The 18,672-nt window shown below is 39.6% G+C and overlaps 1 protein-coding gene across 1 annotated transcript; it reads right to left on the bottom strand.

The window, feature by feature from the left end:
• Positions 1 to 4,845: 4,845 nt before the first annotated feature.
• LOC139733623 (protein Flattop homolog) lies at positions 4,846 to 14,153 on the bottom strand. The gene is made up of 4 exons (XM_071644434.1): positions 14,042 to 14,153; positions 7,586 to 7,648; positions 5,976 to 6,239; positions 4,846 to 5,390 (listed from the first exon to the last, which is right to left on the bottom strand). The coding sequence occupies exons 1-4, from the start codon at positions 14,066 to 14,068 to the stop codon at positions 5,271 to 5,273; spliced, it is 474 nt and encodes a 157-aa protein (XP_071500535.1). The 5' UTR covers positions 14,069 to 14,153; the 3' UTR covers positions 4,846 to 5,270.
• Positions 14,154 to 18,672: the final 4,519 nt, after the last annotated feature.

Here is an 18,672-nt window from a genome sequence, read left to right as displayed (position 1 = left end):
CTTGTGCATTGAGTCACTGCATCGGCACGTACGGAAATGTCGTTTTTCTTTTGCGTTTTTGAGGATACAACTGTACCATCACACTCCGAGCTTGCGATAAGCAAAAAATCCCGCAAGAGAACGGCATATATTTCTCGATTTTTAGCGCTTTTTCGGTGACCCGTACTCTCAAAACTGGGCTTAATCTGCGCGCACTTTTGGAGAGTCGTGCCGATTCTGCACTTTTGACGGTGAAATTTGGGATTTGGGATGGATTTTTGGAGGGGACTAAGTAAGGCCAAGGGATTTTCCTGTTGTGAATGAGTGCGCAAGTATGTGAATTGATGTGATTTGCGTATGTTGTGACAGTAAAACTTACTGGCTGGTGATTAGTGATAAGTGACCAAATTCTGGTAGGTGACTGAATACTGGTACTCTTACTCCGTTAACTTCAGTTCTACTTCTAACGTAAGATTGTGCACGCAGCGTACATCACGATCTCTCGTAAAGTGCTTTTAAAAGCATGAAAAGTCTTTGGCAAAAGAGTGAGTTTATTTTGAGTGACGACTTGAAACAAAAGTTGACGTTAACAAACGGTCAATATTGTACTTAAATTTATACATTGACAGGATCAAGATTGATGCGTTAATTCCACCAACCGATTTGTGTTGCTTGTTGAATGTTGGTTCAATCACACATGATTAAACAGGGTGTAAAACATTATAACTAATTGGAAAACGGCTACTTTAATATTTTTATAAGTAACTTAGCATATCGTGTTATTTTGGTGCAATCTGGTTTTGTGGAATTTGAGATATCTACATGGATACGAAAGCAAACCTACGTCATTATTCAATGTTAATTAGCGCCCACGTACCACTGCACTGACTTCACACAGGGGTTTCTACACACTGTTGTTGTTCTACTAGCCCGTGTTCGCTACTTCACTAACGCAATAATAAATGAATGGGACCGGACCACAAGCAGACAAACACTGCGCAGCAGCAGGTATTATTAGTAAGTGAAAGCATCTCAGCTTGCAGCAGCGACTTGGTAATAGTTACCTTCGATGAAGGGAATATAATTCATTTCAAAAGGTTCCATTTTCTCACGTGTTTCCTATTCACCTTGACAAGGTCCTTGGCCACGGTTTTCCCCGCTTTCTCTGTCCGTTCCGCTTATCACCGATTCTTCCTCAAACTAACTGCAACCATGCTGTACAAAATTTGATGCATACCGCCCTCTTTCTGTGAAACTTATGTAGGTTTGAGCTTGTGAAAAATGCGTGGGACTGCAAAATATTATATTATTGAAAATTCATTAAAATCAGCCAGATCTGCATGTTATTTCCCTGACCAGTAATATTAGTTACAGTGACTTTATCATTCTAACAAGATAAGATGATAATGTCATGGCCTAAGAAATTTTCTCAAGGTCGGCGTCGCTTGCAGTACTCACTAACGTTTACTTTCTGCTAAATTCTGTTAAGAAAAAAAATGTAATACTACTGGAGTAATTTAAAATGTCATATGTCAACTTTTGTATTTTCCCGATTCTTTTTGAAACTGTGACATAAAAATTAAATGTCGCATGTTTGAATTAACAAGACCTTGACTGAAGTTAATTGATTTGAACAAAGGCTGGAGCGCCCTTGAAGGGATCGTACAGTTTTGGTTGAGACCTATTTTCAGGTTTCTAATATGTTTTGGTGAGATAATGAGAAACCTCTTAACAGAACATGTAATTCTATGAGGAATTCAACGTTTATTTTATGAAAATTGGTTTTGAAATGGCTGAGATATAAAAAAAAAGCGATATCATTCAAATAAAGTGTGGGACCCACACTTTATTACAATCGCTTTGTTTACTTTGTTTTTGGATGTTTCAGTCATTCCAAACCCGATTTTCATGAAATAAACTTTGAATAATTCATTCCTCTTTATGCTCTGTACTATATCAGATTTCGAAGTGTTTTCTCGGTATCTCGCAAAAAGTTAAAAGCCCAACTCTCATCTCCACCAATACTGTACCATCCCTTTAATCCACAGTGTCTATTGCCTTCCCTTTTATAAAACACCTAAAATTAAATAGAACATAATGATAGGATTGTTCCCTATATATTTTACAACCAATGATATTAATGTTACAGCAATACAAGATATAACAAAACACAGTGTACCAAAACAAATAATCCAACCACGTAGGCTCTACCATTAGGTTGAAGCTGAACCAAATGCTGATGTTTACTTGTTTGTATCATATATTCCGATAGTACGAGTCTGTCAATGAGGAAATCCCCCCCCCCCCCCCCCCCCCGGGGCCCCCTATAATTGTTTAGTTTCATGATTTACGGCCTGTTTTCCTTTTCAGATGAGGTTGCACTTTGACTTCATTTTCCTTATTCAAATTTAACTCCATTTTCTTCTTTCCTTATCTCCCAACTTTTTCTACACAAATCAAAAAGTAAATGACACACACACACACACACACACACACACAAAACATATCTGGAAAGATAATACAAGACTTTGTTTAACATAATACTCTAACAATACGTTCAACTTTGTACCTTCACCAGTGTCCCACTGGAAGCACCTTTACGGGTGCAATTTGCAACAGTCAGACCAGAAAGGTACAAAGTCGCACCTCTAAAAGTGATGATTACCGGATAGTCTGAATGCTGAAAAGTTTCACCCATAAACGTGCTCCTAGTGTGACAATGGTAAAGGTGTCTGAACCTATATGTATATTTTTATAGTGTATAGATTAAATCTAATCGGGAAATTTTGTTGCAGAAAATATCATCATTTATTTAGATTGGAACCTCTAATGAATTACAGTGTATTATCTTGAATCTGGACAGATTACATGAAAAGCTGTACCGTATGTCCCAAAAAATCACAATGGTGCCTTCCGCAACGGTAGCTTTAAAAATGGTGAATCAATCCAAATGCCATTTCAGGGTTTGAAACTATAACTCATTGCCCACATCTTACAGAAAACCCCATTCGATTTGCTTCAGTGATCAAAGAGAAATAAAGAATTTTGTAGAGCATGTCAGAAGTCTCTTCCCTCCAAGTTCTGTCTGTAGTGTTCACACATTAATTTGCATTTCCAAGAGCATCCAAGTGCAGTAGACTTGGAAGAATCAGACTCATGACATGAAGAGTGTATTCGCAGAAACCGATCAGTCCATATTTGCCAACTGGAGATATTTGCGATAAAAGGTCAAGAAAAATAAAGAGAAAATTTTTGCTTCTTTTGACCATAACTTCAAAAATGCACACTTATATGTAGTGACCAATATATCATTTAAAAGGTATTATTTTGTACACTATGACAGGGACCATAATTAAAAATCTTCAAAAATGGACTTACCTATCGGTTTTTGCAAACAAACTCTTCATATTTTCCTGACAATATATGGCTTTCGTGATGACGCATCACATATCTATAAATGTACTGTATGTAATATTTATCAGTTTAAGAACAATATCTGCATATGAAATGATGGACATAGACAGTTATGAATTATCTTCTAGTGACTTTGCTTGTTTTTATTTCCATTTATTTACAAGGCTGCATCTGAGATACAAAATATTTACATACATTGAAGGATTTTCATTTCAAAGGACAAGTCCACCTTCATATACATGTGGATTGTGTGAATGCAACAATATTAGTAGAACACATTAGTGAAAGTTTAGGGAAAATCGGACAATCCGTTCAAAAGTTATGAATTTTTAAAGTGTCTGCACAGTCACTGCTGGATGAGAAGACTACTACAGTGTATGATGTCATATGCGTACAACGATATAAAGAAAATAAAAAGAGAATTTCACAAAACCTAACTTTTTGAATAAAGTGATCATTTCTTCGACTTGTTACTGACATATGTTAAGGGTAATATCATTCCCCCCACCTTCTGAATGAGAGAAGTCGAGTGTTCTTTTGTTATGCGAGAAAAGTGAAAATATGTTGAATTCTCTTTATTCTTTCTTTATATCATTGTACTCATGTGACATCACAAGCTATAGTAGTCTTTTCATCCAGCCTTGAGTGAGCATAAACTTCAAAAATTCATAACTTTTGAACGGACTGTCCGATTTTCCTGAAACTCTCACTGATGTGTTCTACTATTATTGCTGCATTCACTCAACTCACATGTCTATGAAGGTGAACTTGTCCTTTAAAGTACTTCTGCACATTTCATTTCCTTTCCCATTGTGTCTGTCTCTTCCAAATCAATTCTTATGACTTCAATGCAAACATTACACAAGTATATCCAATAAGATATTAAATAAGGAGAAGACAGGGCCAGTTACACAGACTTAGAAAATGCTACATACGGGCTCAAGGTTTCTTTTTCATGTAAACCAGCATTTCAGAGTTTAGTTCATATTTCATGCTCTGGACCCTGTTGCATTAAAGCATGCAATCAAGCATAGGTCACAAATCAAACAAAATCCAGGCATTAGCCAATCAGCATTGATTATTCAGAGACTTAGGTTTAATTTTCTGATTTATGGTTGATCTCAACTTTGCTGCAAGAGCTGGGGTCCTGTTTTTTGTAATCACAGAACCTTGGCCCATAAACAGTAACCACTGTGAGTTCACCTATAAGGTCTAAACAAGGTACATTGTATATTTATCTTTAAAACATGATAATGAATACATACTGCATTTTGACCAAAAGGAACTAACAAATCCACAGGTACCTGTTAGCATATACCCTATACAGATGACAGTAATGAACAGAAGAATCGTAAAAGTCCAATTAACTAAGCAGTTTCCCACACCATCAGCATCATCAGCATATTTAGCAAATTACATCTTTGGGATTCTTGTGTGTATGAAGGGTCTATGACAACAATAGTATGTTTTCCATTTTTAATTTTTTTTTGCACTTTCTTGCTGCTACGTAATATGTAATTACATCTGAGTGTGTCCTGTAAGATAGCTAAGTGCACAATCATCTCTTTATATGATGTACTGCAAGGAAAAATAACATCTTACTCTATCCAAAACATATGGAGTGACTGGTCCTCTGGCTGTGGAGTCTGACAGGGTGCTTCTGACTCCTGATAACTAGTCATCTTCACAAAAATCATGTTCTGCAGATTTCTACAGGGCAGCATAATTGACAACTCAAAGTGCAACTTTCATCTGTAGTCCTATGATCTACAATGACAGAAGAAATGTACTATCTATAATCCAGCCGTTGATTATGACGATGCTGATGGCAGTCAATAAATATTGAGTTTTCCTTCCTCCTCGTAAGAGTGTTAGAGTTATTCTCCCTGTGGAGAGCATAGATTTTCTTCTCCCTTTGGACTAGGGTTGGCGGGCCTGGAGTCTTCTGCAGCAGGGGTGGGTGAGGGTGTCTTTGGATTGACCGTGGTCATTTGAGGCTGGAAGCACAATTGAAAAGCAATGGAAGCGGAATGATAAATACATGAATTGTAAAGCTCAATTTGATCAATCAAACTTCATATCCTTGCTTATAAAAAAAACCAAAACACTGCATGAAGTTGACTGCAAGAATCTCTTGCTTCGTCTACATAACTCAGGACTTTCACTATTAAAAATAGCTTATAAATGCTGACCAAGCCTTCTTATTTGAGTAGATTTTCATGAATTAGATAAATCAACAAAATAAATCGCTGCATAATACTTGTCATATTCCATTAACATTGCATGTAATTGGTAAAGTTGCCTCTCAATTCAAGGATGAAAACAATCACGGCAAGCACTGCAGGATTTTTTTTGTTTTGTTTTGTTTTGTTAGGAAGTGAAACATTTTCAGTCGCAATTAAGATCCAGGGGAGTCCAGTGAGGGACTTATGATTAACAATACAATTCTGTGTCTTCATAAAATGTTTCACATCGTGCTACCAAGCCTGAGGTTTGGTACTTCAGACTGGCGTTACAATTGAGTGCTTATTATCATTTTTTTAATAATGGCTTTCCACTGTGCTACGATGCACTGAACCAACCTTTGGCTCCAGATCCATGCTTTTCTCTGGTGACACTGCTTGCCTCATGTACTCCGTGTACTCAGCCTTTGACGTCTCGATGTTGCCGACGGCTTGGCCCGACCTGGCCATGTACGTGGTGGTGTTGCCGGGGATCTTCAGCGGCATGTCCCAGGTGCCCACGAACCCACCCCAGGGGGAGTCCTTGGAGCGGGGCACGCCTGGCTTGAGATGGCCCCTGTCATTTGCAATGATTTGCGTGAACCCCTCGTAGCACGATGGCCTCTGACGGGCAAAGAGAAAAAAAATGTGTACAATGGGCGACTGTTAAACATAGTGGCTATAAAACTTACAGAGGTTGCTAGAGATAATACAAATTCTACCCACCCTCAACATCTTCCTGTTTTTCTTTGATTTTTTTTTTTTTTTTTTTAAGCAAGAGGCCATGACAGCATATCATATCTTCATGCTTTATGAAGTCACAGCACTGGCTTGAATATCAAATTTCAGACGCTATCTTTTATTCCGATCTGTGATTATGTACATGTATGTATTAAAAGTACTAGTGTTCAAATGGTATAATTCAGTCATACAGGATATATTGGATGTACACATGAAGAGTTTGTTTGCAAAAACCAATAAGTCCATTTTGAAGATTTTGAAGTACGGTCTCTGTCATAAAGTACAAAATAATACCTTTTAAATGATATATTGGTCACTACATATAAAGGTATATTTTTGAAGTTATGGTCAAAAGAAGCAAAATTTTTCTTACTATTCTCTTTATTTTCTTGACCTTTAATCGCAAATATCTCCAATTGACAAATATGGACTCATCGGTTTTTGCAAACAAACTCTTCACATGTAGAATTGATGATGATTTTCTGACAATATCTATTAAAGTCCTCATTTGTTTTGTTTTACAATACACAATATAAGTGTTAAAAACCGTTGTAAAATCCATGGAGAAAAATTCACAATTTTGAGGATTTGCATAGGTGACAACACAGTCAATAGCTGCCAATGATATTGAAAACTTTACTCTATCTTTAGAGGAATTTGTGCATATTTTTACAGCCCTTACACTGAAAATTATAAACAGCAAGTGATGACTATAATTTTGATAAAATGCAGATGTTCAGAATGACAGTTACCACCTTTAGATACAATTAATTAAACATCGAATAGTTATCATCTACACTGTAAATACAATATGTATGTTCAGTGGCGGATCCAGGGAGGACCGCAACCAGCGCACGCCCCCCTTTATTTTTTGTTGAAACAAAAGAAATAAAAAGAAAAAAATGGGGGAGGGGTGCGTGCGTCCCCCCCCCCCCTTTAATTTTGTAAACGCGCCCCCTCTTAATGGAATTCCTGGATCCGCCCCTGCTGTTAATGTCACATGTGCATGAGTGTATTCCAAAATATTCCAAGTACAATTTGCTGGAATATGGAGTGCAAAGTTGTGATATTGACTCTCCAAGAATTCATGGTTATCTGGAGGATCTATATGCATGCCTGTGTACTCTATTCACGTAAAATGACTGTCAAATGATGCAAATTGAACCAATCACAAAATTGTGCCATGTTATTTATTACATAGGCAATATGATAAAATTATCTCATCTTACCTCTTTGTAGGTTTTAGGTATCTGCCAGTTTTGTCCACGTTTGCTGTTGAATGCCTGGTCGTACTGCATGCAATGTGAAAAAAAAAATGAAACAAAAATTGAAAACTCTAATGTTAATTAGACTAGAGGCTTCTATATATTGCTGACAAATAGTCTAGTAATACATGTAGTAGACTGGAAAACACAATATTTTCGCGGCATGAAATTTTCAAGAATTGGAGCCAATGGCCTTTTTCAAGGCATGACATTTTTGCGAGCTGCCTTTAACATACAATGCGTAGATCCCTATATAGACAAGAACTTTCACATGCTTTTTAATTTCGGGAATCTTAGCTCTTGCAAAAAAACGTGAAATTAAAATGCATGCAAACATTCCTCGTTTTGCAGTAGTTATATAGACAGGACATCTTTCATCCACAGAAATGAAAAAAGTTAGGCATTGGTCTCGATGTACTGTACAAGGCCCAAAGGGTAGTGAATATAAACTTTCTTTTAAGAAATTCAAAAATCATTCACACTGATTGCACAAAAATCTGACATGACCTGTGTCAGGTGTTTTAATTTGATTTTTTTTTTTTTTTTTTTTTTTTTTTTTTACAGCATACACTGAAGCATAACAAGCTCTAATTCATAATCATTTTCATATGCACAATATTCAATAGATCTAATGTTAGGGATCTAACAGATAGTTAAAACCCTATTCGAAAATCAGATAGCAGATTGTCTATATAACGTTATGCACTTGTCAATGTAATGACGCACCCCACTACCCCCGGACATGGGTGCGTCATGGTCATTTTTTGACTGACCACACGGGGTTTTTGACGCACCCCCACAGTCACTTTTTGACGGACCACACGGGGTTTTTGACGAACACCACAGTCACTTTTTTGACGGACAACACGGGGTTTTTGACGAACACCTAGGTCACTTTCTTGACGGACATCCTCGGTACATTTGACGCACCCCGTAAATACTGAAAGGATTTTTGCATGAGCTTTATTCACGCAATTTCATTTTCTTTCGGTTCGTAAACACAATTTGTCAAAGTTTCGGCAAGTTTCTCTTACCCTGGCCCTGTAAGCACCCGTCCGTACCGTCATTCACCGTACATCACTCTGCTGCTACGATATTCCGAATGTATACAGTGCATGCAATCCATAGTCACCTGGCCATGACTTGTCTGCAGATGCGCTGTATGTGCGCGGCCATTTCTAGTCCGGTTGAATGCAACACATGGACGATGTACGTTCGATGAGGAATAACGAGCACGCTGTTCACTTGCGATTTGCACAGCGTTAGCGATCGAGTCGCGCACCACTGACACTCGACTTGCCTGCTACTACAGTACATGTACTATACTGCAGGTACGTGCAGTACGCACCACGCAACGGTATACCAAAGATCGTACTAGTATACGGAATTCCGTATACGATCTTTGATTTTACTATTTAGTACTGTGAGGTTGAAATCGTTATATCGCTAAACAGTCCGTCTGGCTTGAGATTGAGTATGCGTGATTTCATGAGTTTGTTGGAAAGAAAATGTGAGGGGAAAGGGTGGCTTTTAAATCATTTGCTTGCCAGATTCGGGCAAGCATTTTTCCCTCTCAGGCCTACTCCAAAACGCTTCCCGACTTTGATTTTCACTTGCCGCGGGAAAGCGCTCACTGTAAATTCACTCGCGGTACGTACGTGTATCCGGTACTGGTAGCGTGCAAAAATGCGTGCAGTTTTCCATAGCCAAGTGCATACCATGACGCACCCCTCGGTTCAGAATAATGCGTGTTATTTTCCATAGCCAAGTGACGTACCATGACGCACCCCTCGGTCAAAAATTTGACGACAATGATGGGATTTTGACGCACCTCTCGGTCAAAAATTTGACGGACATAGCTGGTAAAATGACGCACACCTGGGTCACAAATTTGACGGACCAAACGAGGAAATGACGCACCCATGTCCGGGGGTAGTGGGGTGAGTCATTACATTGACAAGTGCATTAGTTAGACGATATCTGCAATAATATCCTTATAATATTACGTACAACTGTTGTTTGTACACAGTACGCTATAGACGTCTAAATTGCAGTGATAATGCAAGAGGTATATGTACACAATCGTCCCATATTAGCCAAATTGGCAAAGGCCAGGGCATTCCATGGAATTCAATAGGAAAATGTAATAGTAGGGGCTCAAGAGAGAGGGCGCGCTCGCCGGGGAACAGACGTGTTTTTGAGAGCTCCTGATTTACACCCCAGTTTTCCATGAAATCTCGGATTATATTCAACTGTTTGTTAATATCTGAAGAGAAATTTATCACTGTAATGATTACTTTTTTTTTATGGAACGTAAGTTGAGCAATAAAATGGAATTTTAAGTCTTCCTTGGGTTGAGCTGTTTGCCACCCCCCGACCACACTGTCACTGGAAGATCCAACATGGCGGCCTGCGTTAGTCGTCGGTAGCGGTACAACGTGAGTAGAACCCAGACCGGGTTATAAGCAGAATGGGTTCACGTAGAGACACCATTGTGCGTTCAGACATCCTCCTTCATACCCTAGTCCTTATTGTTTGTTTTTATGTAACATGTTGTAGTTGTGGGTTTGAGAAAAACACTGCTCTGTCTAACACCTGCATGTCAGTCGTGAATGGTCATGTACTACAATGCCATGCCCGTGGGAATAGATCTACATTCAGCATCATGCAGTTCCACCATTGTGCTAGAGTGTCAACAGCATGGAAAATAACCCACTCACACCAAAGTAAACTGAGATCTGTAGTCCTACTACTGATACTGAGCGGAGACATCCAATCAAATCCTGGTCCTAGAGTGAAAAATGTTTTTCCGTGTGGAGTCTGTGAACGACCGGTAACATGGTCACAAATTGCAGTGTGCTGCTCAAATTGCTCAATCTGGCACCACAAGTCGTGTGAGAGCATTGCTTCGCAAGACATGTCTCACCTAGAGAAGTCAGAAGTTGTATGGCACTGCCACAAGTGTAATAGCGCTAACATCGACAGCTTCACCTTCCATAGCTATGAATTGGAAGAGTCAAACATCTATTTCCCACTCACCAACCTCAAGGATTCGCTGGATACATTAAGCTCCAATGAGCCCTTTAGCCCCACCTTTGCCAGTAGCCCACGTAAACAACGTAACTTTAGAAAGAGAAGCCAGCGAACATCTACACCAAGTCCGACTAGTGGTGTGACTGCCCCAAGCCGGGAGACCACGGCCCGTCGGAGTACCCCTTCAGAGTCATTACCTGACAGCGAAAGACCAAGTACTACCTCTGGCTCTAGCCTGGAAGGAGAAAACAGCAGAACCTTCCTGAGAAACACTGGTAACCTTAGACTCCTGACTGTGAACTGCTGCAGCCTGAGAGGAAAGACGGCAGAGTTTAAGGCGGCGCTCCAGTATGTTAAACCCGATATAATCTGTGGCACAGAATCCTGGCTCCAAGGAATCAAACCTGGCCTGGACCCAGGAAAAGATGCCATCAAGAATAGCGAGGTGTTCCCATCTTCATACCAAATCTACAGAAATGATAGAGATGGCTGTGGAGGCGGTGTTTTCATAGGAGTACAACAGGAAGTTATGTGCAGTGAACTCCCAAACGCAGTCACGGAATGTGAGATCAATTGGACAAAGATCCAACTGCCGAGATCAGCTGAGGCATATTTTGGAGTCTTCTATATGCCTCACCGCAGTCTCCTAGATGTCAAGCGACTTGACGAGTCCCTCAAGAAATTTCAAGGGAAGGAAAACAAAACCATTGTGATTGCAGGTGATTTCAACTGTCCTGATATAGACTGGCAAACTCTCACCCTGCGTCACAATGCTCAAGACAGAGAAGTCCAACAAGCTTTAATCGACCTTTCATTGGAACACGGACTGGTCCAGATTCACAACCAAGCTACGAGATATGATAACATCCTAGATATCGTGCTCACTAACAACCCAACACAAGTGAAATCGTCGTACAGCATCCCAGGTATAAGTGATCATGCCATGGTGGTCACGGACTTCGACATGAAACCAGCCATTGCAAAGATACCACGGAGAAAGATCTACAAGTACTCTCAAGCTGACTGGGAAGAGGTGAAAAAGGATGTAGCCAACATATCTGAGATGGTCATTGAAAGAAAGAGGCAAGGGACAAACGTCCAAGACCTATGGACTATGCTGCGAGACTCCCTGTTAGACATCATAGAACAAAGGATCCCCTCCAAGTCGAGCAGCAGCAGACAGTCACTTCCCTGGTTTAACCACAAGCTGAAAAGAATGGTGAAGAGGAAGGCACGACTGTACAGGAGAGCCAAGAAGACTAACTCATGGGCCGACTACAAGGCCTTTCAACGCCAGTGTAGACAAGAGTTCCGTCGAGCTGAGAGGGACCATCTCACCTCCACCATCGTCGATGAACTGGAAATCAACAAGAACTCCAAACCCTTCTGGAGCTACATCAAGGCCAAGAGGAAAGACAGGAATGGAGTTCCTCCCCTCATGCTGGAAGGAAACCTTGTGAAGGACAGCAGGACCAAAGCAACCACCCTCCTGCAGCAGTTTACATCTGTGTTCACAAGGGACCAGACCAATCGTATGCCCAGCATTGAAAAAAGCTACAATTGCTCCCTCCCTCCTCTGCAGATCACAGCTGATGGAGTTCTCAAGCTATTACAGAACATCAACATCCATAAAGCTTGTGGACCGGATAACATCCCTAACATTATCCTGAAGCAGTGTGCCACCGAACTTGCGCCAGCTTTGAGTGAGATATTCCAGCTCTCCCTGGACACTGGGGTACTACCTACTGACTGGTTGCAGGCCAACGTGACACCAGTTTTCAAGACCGGGGATGTCCACCAGTCGGCAAACTACCGTCCCATCTCTAAAACATCAGTCACATGTAAACTCCTGGAACATATCATATGTAAACACCTCCTTGATTATTTAGAAGAAAACAACATCCTAACTCACCTGAATCACGGTTTTAGATCTGGATACTCCACCGAAACCCAGTTGATCACTGCCCTCCATGACCTGTTGCATGCAAACGACCAAAGGAAGCAATCAGACATCATAGTGCTGGACCTTTCGAAGGCTTTCGATAAGGTCCCCCACGAAAATCTCCTACATAAACTTACATCCATTGGAATAACTGGCCCCACCCACTCATGGCTTAGAAATTTCTTAACAAAACGCTGTATGAGAGTCGTCATAGACGGAGAGAGCTCCCACGATGCACATGTTGATTCAGGTGTACCCCAGGGAACAGTACTCGGGCCCTTATTGTTCCTTTGCTACATCAACGACCTACCAGACACAGTGAGGTCGCAAATAAGGCTGTTCGCAGACGACTGTCTCCTTTACCGTCAGATCAGGAACCAGGAAGACCACCTCATCCTTCAAAACGACCTGACAGCCCTGGTCTCTTGGGCACATAAATGGGGTATGTGCTTCAACGCAGAGAAGTGCTATACTATGAGTGTCTGCAGTAAATCATCCTACTTCTATCAACTCAACAGCCATATCCTGCAGCACGTTCACGACATCCGTTACCTAGGAGTCACTATCTCTGACGACCTGAAGTGGGAGAAGCATGTCGCAAAGACCACGCAAAAGGCAAATTGGGTTCTATCCCTCCTTCGGAGAAACCTCTACTTCTGCCCTGCCAACGTTAAGCGAACTGCCTATACTTCACTCGTTAGATCACTCCTTGAGTACGGTGCCACTGCCTGGGACCCATATCTACAAAAGGACATAAACAGACTTGAAAGTGTCCAACGAAGAGCTGTCCGATTCATAACAGGGGATTACGTGTCCAGAGATGACGGCTTTATCACAAACAAGCTGGCTGAACTTTGTCTCCCAAGCCTGAAGGAAAGAAGAAGGAATCTCAAGCTCACCCTCTTCTTCAAAGTGGTCGGGGGGCTGGTGCCAGCTCTCCCAATTCAAACCTTTGCTCAACCTAAAAAACTTAGACGACGTATCCGTGTTAAGCAATTCACAAACTGCGATACTGTAAATATCTTGGACAGACAAGTGACAAATAACAGTAAGTGCTTTAATCAAATAAGAGCACAAACAGAACAATTCAGAAACTCATTCTTCCCGTCTACTGTCATCGAGTGGAACCACCTGAGTGACGCCACTATTAACTCGCCATCAATCGCCTCATTCAAAAAGGCCATTGATAGAACTTTCTAATCACCTCTGCGCCCTCTCTCATCCGATGCGTTATGCCCAGTAGGGCCCTGCATCGTAAACATCCAGATCCAGATCCAGACATTAGGTCTACAACACCATTCGTTACGACGACGTACGTTGAGCTACCACCATATAATAACACGCCCATGCCTGCGGTTCCCACCCCGTTAGGGAGGGGGGAGGCTGTGCTGTCACAACCGCTCAAACGTAGAACGACGATGAAGGCGCTTACTTGGTTTACTCACCTGATTTGCACTGAAGTGGGAGGACATTTTTCAGAAGTAACTAGCACCAGCAGTAAAGAACTCACTCGATCGAAAATTTACCGGTTTATTAGTACAACACGACGTTTACTCGATTTTCTCTCTTCCTGATTAGACACTGTACTGCCTGCCCTGTGCTGTGAGAGATTATGTGTACGGTATATACGGTAGATTACTATAGCGGGCGCACGCATTACCAATACAAGTAAACACACAGAAACTACGTACATACACGGACACACACACACATGGCTCTTGAAGCCGTACAGTGGAAAGGGCAACAATAGCTGCGTTACCATAGCTACCCCAAGCCAACAGCTTGCGCGAGCGGGGACGGCCCATTTTCACTGCATACGAGCATGCGAGCACTCGCGCGCACACAGTGACTGCACACACACCACTTCTTACCACCTGCTGCCTGTTGTTGTTGTTGTTGACATTGCTGTTCTTGCTGTTCTTCTTGATGTTGTTGGTTTCGTTTTTAATACAGACACATACAAACGCAAAGTTGGATTTGAAGAGATTGATCGCAAAATGGACTTATAACATATAGGCCTTCAAGGAATATTCTTTGAAAGTTATTATCATAACACGCCCATGCCTGCTGAAATTGTCTAAATTGGGTTATTAATGGGCTAAAAAGCTCCCTAAACCCTGCCACACTTGCAATCTATCTACGTGAAGATGGAGGTGTGGCACTTCAAGGTAAATTCAAAGTAAATTCATATTATAGCCCCTACCATATTTTTTTCTTATTTCTTTTTTTTTATAGATTCTTTATAGCAGCTTAAATAACAAATTTATATCCGAGCAAGAATATTATCAAGAATGCATGGATTTACTGTAACTCACTCTGCAAATAAAACTCTTCTTTTAGATATGTTGCAAATGTTACAGTTAGACAGAGAAAGAAAAAGAAGATTCATTGGAATAAACTTTCCTTTTTTACCTAGAGAAGTGTTATATTATGACAAGGTTCTTGTTCTTTGGGCTTTTCCCATATGGATTAATCCCTAGATCTGTGCATGAATAATGAACGGCTCACATTCATGTACAGTCAATCATAACACGCCCAAGAATAAGTATGCTTCATTCGTAAGTCTTTATTTTTTAAATTTAAGTGTTTATCTACCAATTAATTCAAACATTCATTTATCTACCTTTCTTACCCCTGACTTCATTGATAAAAATAATGTATCCACTGTCATCAACAACATTCATGATAGTCCCACAAGGTGTAAAACTATTCACTTATCCAATATCCATTTGCAGACTGCAACACACTCCTTTTTTTCCTTCTTCTTTTTGAATCACAACTGCATAGTGGATCTTATGCTGTACCTTTTTCACCCTCAAAGTGAATACAAGTTTGACACTTCATGCAACATTCACAAGCTAAAGCCTCCCCCCCCCCCCCATACAGCCTCTTTTCACAGACACACACACATACCCCTTATCCCTCCCTCAGTTTATAGTCGGATTTCATTGTGATTTTAAAAAAAAGAAAGGAAAAAAAAAAAAACCCTGATTCACCTTTCATTATTTCCATCAAATAAAATTGCCAATTGCCAATAAAATATGCCAATTTATTCAAAGACAAAAAGAAAGGGACACTCACTTAGTGTAAAAGTGGATATTTTCACGCAACTAATTTTTTGTGCTCAGCCGGGTAAGAAAAATTTCGCATATGTTTAATTCCGCAGAATCAAGATAAAAAACTACTGGAACATACGGCAAGCAAAAATATTAGCATGCTTTTTATTTTTCGCACTTGTTTGTGGTTGCGTGAAAAGTGCAAAAATTTCAACACCGCAAAAATTTCCACTTTTAGAGCAATGGAACATACAGGGCATTGGGAGAAATTTAAACAATACTTTTTTAGGTTTGTCAGATTCTTTTAATAATACCTGGTAAGCCTGTTCTCATTTTCTTTTTAATCAACTACTCTAGTAACACATAATTCCACTCTCTTCCTACCCCCCTCCCAACACACACACACACACACACACACACACACACGTCACATACTTGCACTAGAACATACTCATAAAAAATCAATTTTAAAGAGAAGTACAATGTATGAGCATACACACATACACAACACACCCATATCAACACACCAATTCATATAAATAATATATATGTATTGTGTGTATATATATATATATATATACATATATATATATATACATATATATATATATATATATATATATATATATATATATATATATATATATATATATATTATGTATAGACACACACAATGAAACACAAAAATACAAATATACATAAACACACATAAAGGATAATCCCAACACATCACAATAAGCACTCTGATGTCACCATGGCAAAGAACTACTGCAACGTGATAATATGTTATATATATATTTTATTTTTGATCATAGAAGCGGAATTGTATCATGTGCCTTACAGTTGTTAACATACAAACATATAATTTTCTTATTCATGATATAACATACATATTTACTTCAACTCACTTAGAATCCACTGTATAAATTTGCTAAATATCTCTTTCATCAAAAAAACATCACATCATTACAAATTCATGAATGAAAGATACACATTTGCCACACAGCGATAAGGTCATGTTCTTTGCGCATATTATGATGATCAACATAATAGCCTCTGCATCATTTTCTTTGTTTCTTGTTCTGCTTCATACATCATATATGCACAATGTAAAAACACAACTAAAATAGAATAATTACTGTTTTTTGAAGAACATAATAAGAACTTGGCCTTTGAAGTTTTTGGTTCTTCAAAGCCGAGTGGCTGCACAGGCACAAACAAATGGTGGCAACAACATAACAGGAAGCAAATCATCAGTAAATGAACCCAACATGATGCTAACGCCACAAGTCCTTGTGGCTACAACAAAAAGGGTATGAAAACCTCAAACAAACAAACAAACAAACAAAAAACAACAACAAATCAAAACAAAACAAATGAAATGGAACACATATACAAAAGAATACAAAAATCAATAATCCTTCCGTAGGATGTATGATATGATATATATTCAATATCAGTAGATGTGTATCACACATAATCCTTTTTGCATGTACAGATGAAACACAAATCTAAAAAGCTTTGGCTGAGCAAAAACAAAAAACATTTGAACAATGTTCATGAACTGATTGGGTCGTTAGGGTCATAATAGGATACGGGACAAAATGCTTTTAGCATGCATCAAGAGCAAAGATGTAATAAATAAGACATAATAGGCTTGTAGCAAGAGTATCAAAATATCTCAAAAGACGCATCATGTATATGATAAGGAGTGAGAGAAAAAGAAGACAAGTGTGAGAGGATTAGATTCAACATGTGAAGAGGGATGGTCAATTCTTTTCAAAACAACACAATGCAAATTGCCCACAAACGAGGAACACATATTCACCAGGCAGCATCACCTAGCCAGTCCATGCCCCCCGTTCAAGCCACCCCCAACCCTCCCCCCAAAAAGGATCACATACAATGTTGGTCAGTCAACCTTGGGGGCCATCAAATCATCGGCATCATCTACATGCCTCATCTTAACTCTACAAGGCATGTTCAGCCCCAACTCCTCAGAAACACCAGCCAATATTACCAAATCTACTACACATTCTTTTTCATCTTAAAAAAAGAGAGATCACAATAAAGATAGCAACAATGAAAATACTAGATATCTTCCACTTCTTTCTAGCACACATGAATGAATTTGTACAATGTAATATGTTTTCGGACAGTTCAGTGTCATTCTCATTGCAAATTTGAAATTTGGGTCACGATCAGGGTCGCTTTTGTTTTTTGATTCAGTGTTCTCACTTTTAACAAAACATAAAAACTTTGGGGTTGCGATTATTTGCAAATAGTTGATCTTTGCATGTTATGAATGGTATGGTTACTAGTCTATGTCACACAGCCAATTCCATACCTGGTATACCGTGGTGTAAAGTAAAAATATCCAAGAGCGACAAATGCTTTGCACTGTGGGATATAAAATATCAAAAGTTCTTGTGGTCACCATTCTCACTGCACAACTTTGCTCCTTTTGGCAAAAACAACAACAAACAAAATATTGTGATTTGGATCCCAATGCAAATCTCCCAAATAAACAAATTTCTGTTCTAACAGTAAAAAATGTCAAAATTTGGGTCGTGATCTTGGTTGTGACCCAAAATAGCATGTTATTTTGAATGCAATGAGAATGATACTTTTGTCTCCAAAATTCTGACAAAAAAATATTACACCTGTCCAGACAGGAAATGGGTACGGTATTTTCCCGCTGTACATTTTTCTCCCCTGCCGAGTCCTCTCTGATTCAGAAGGCAATATCCCCACGGGCCGTAGAGTATCGAATGAGCAACTTGCGCAAATTGAAGATGCTATATCAAGCTTCTTTTTTTGGGGGGGGGGGGAGAAAAATAATTTCAACACAAAATCACATTTTCTTGGATGACGTATAAACCTTACAAGATATGGGTAAACTTTCCCAGTGGTTAGCCAAACATAATTGAGGAGCTAGTCTATACACGAGGAGCTGGTCATCAGGAGTCAATATTGTTTTCAACAATCCCTGCTACTTTGTCTTGTCGAATAAACGAACG

This window comes from Diadema antillarum, unplaced genomic scaffold (genome assembly GCF_040938485.1).
Source record: "Diadema antillarum isolate AM-2024a unplaced genomic scaffold, OU_Dant_1.0 seq00000485_RagTag, whole genome shotgun sequence".
Taxonomy (NCBI): domain Eukaryota; kingdom Metazoa; phylum Echinodermata; class Echinoidea; order Diadematoida; family Diadematidae; genus Diadema; species Diadema antillarum.
The sequence above is the reverse complement of the archived record's forward strand: the minus strand, read 5'-3'. Positions and strand labels throughout refer to the sequence as shown.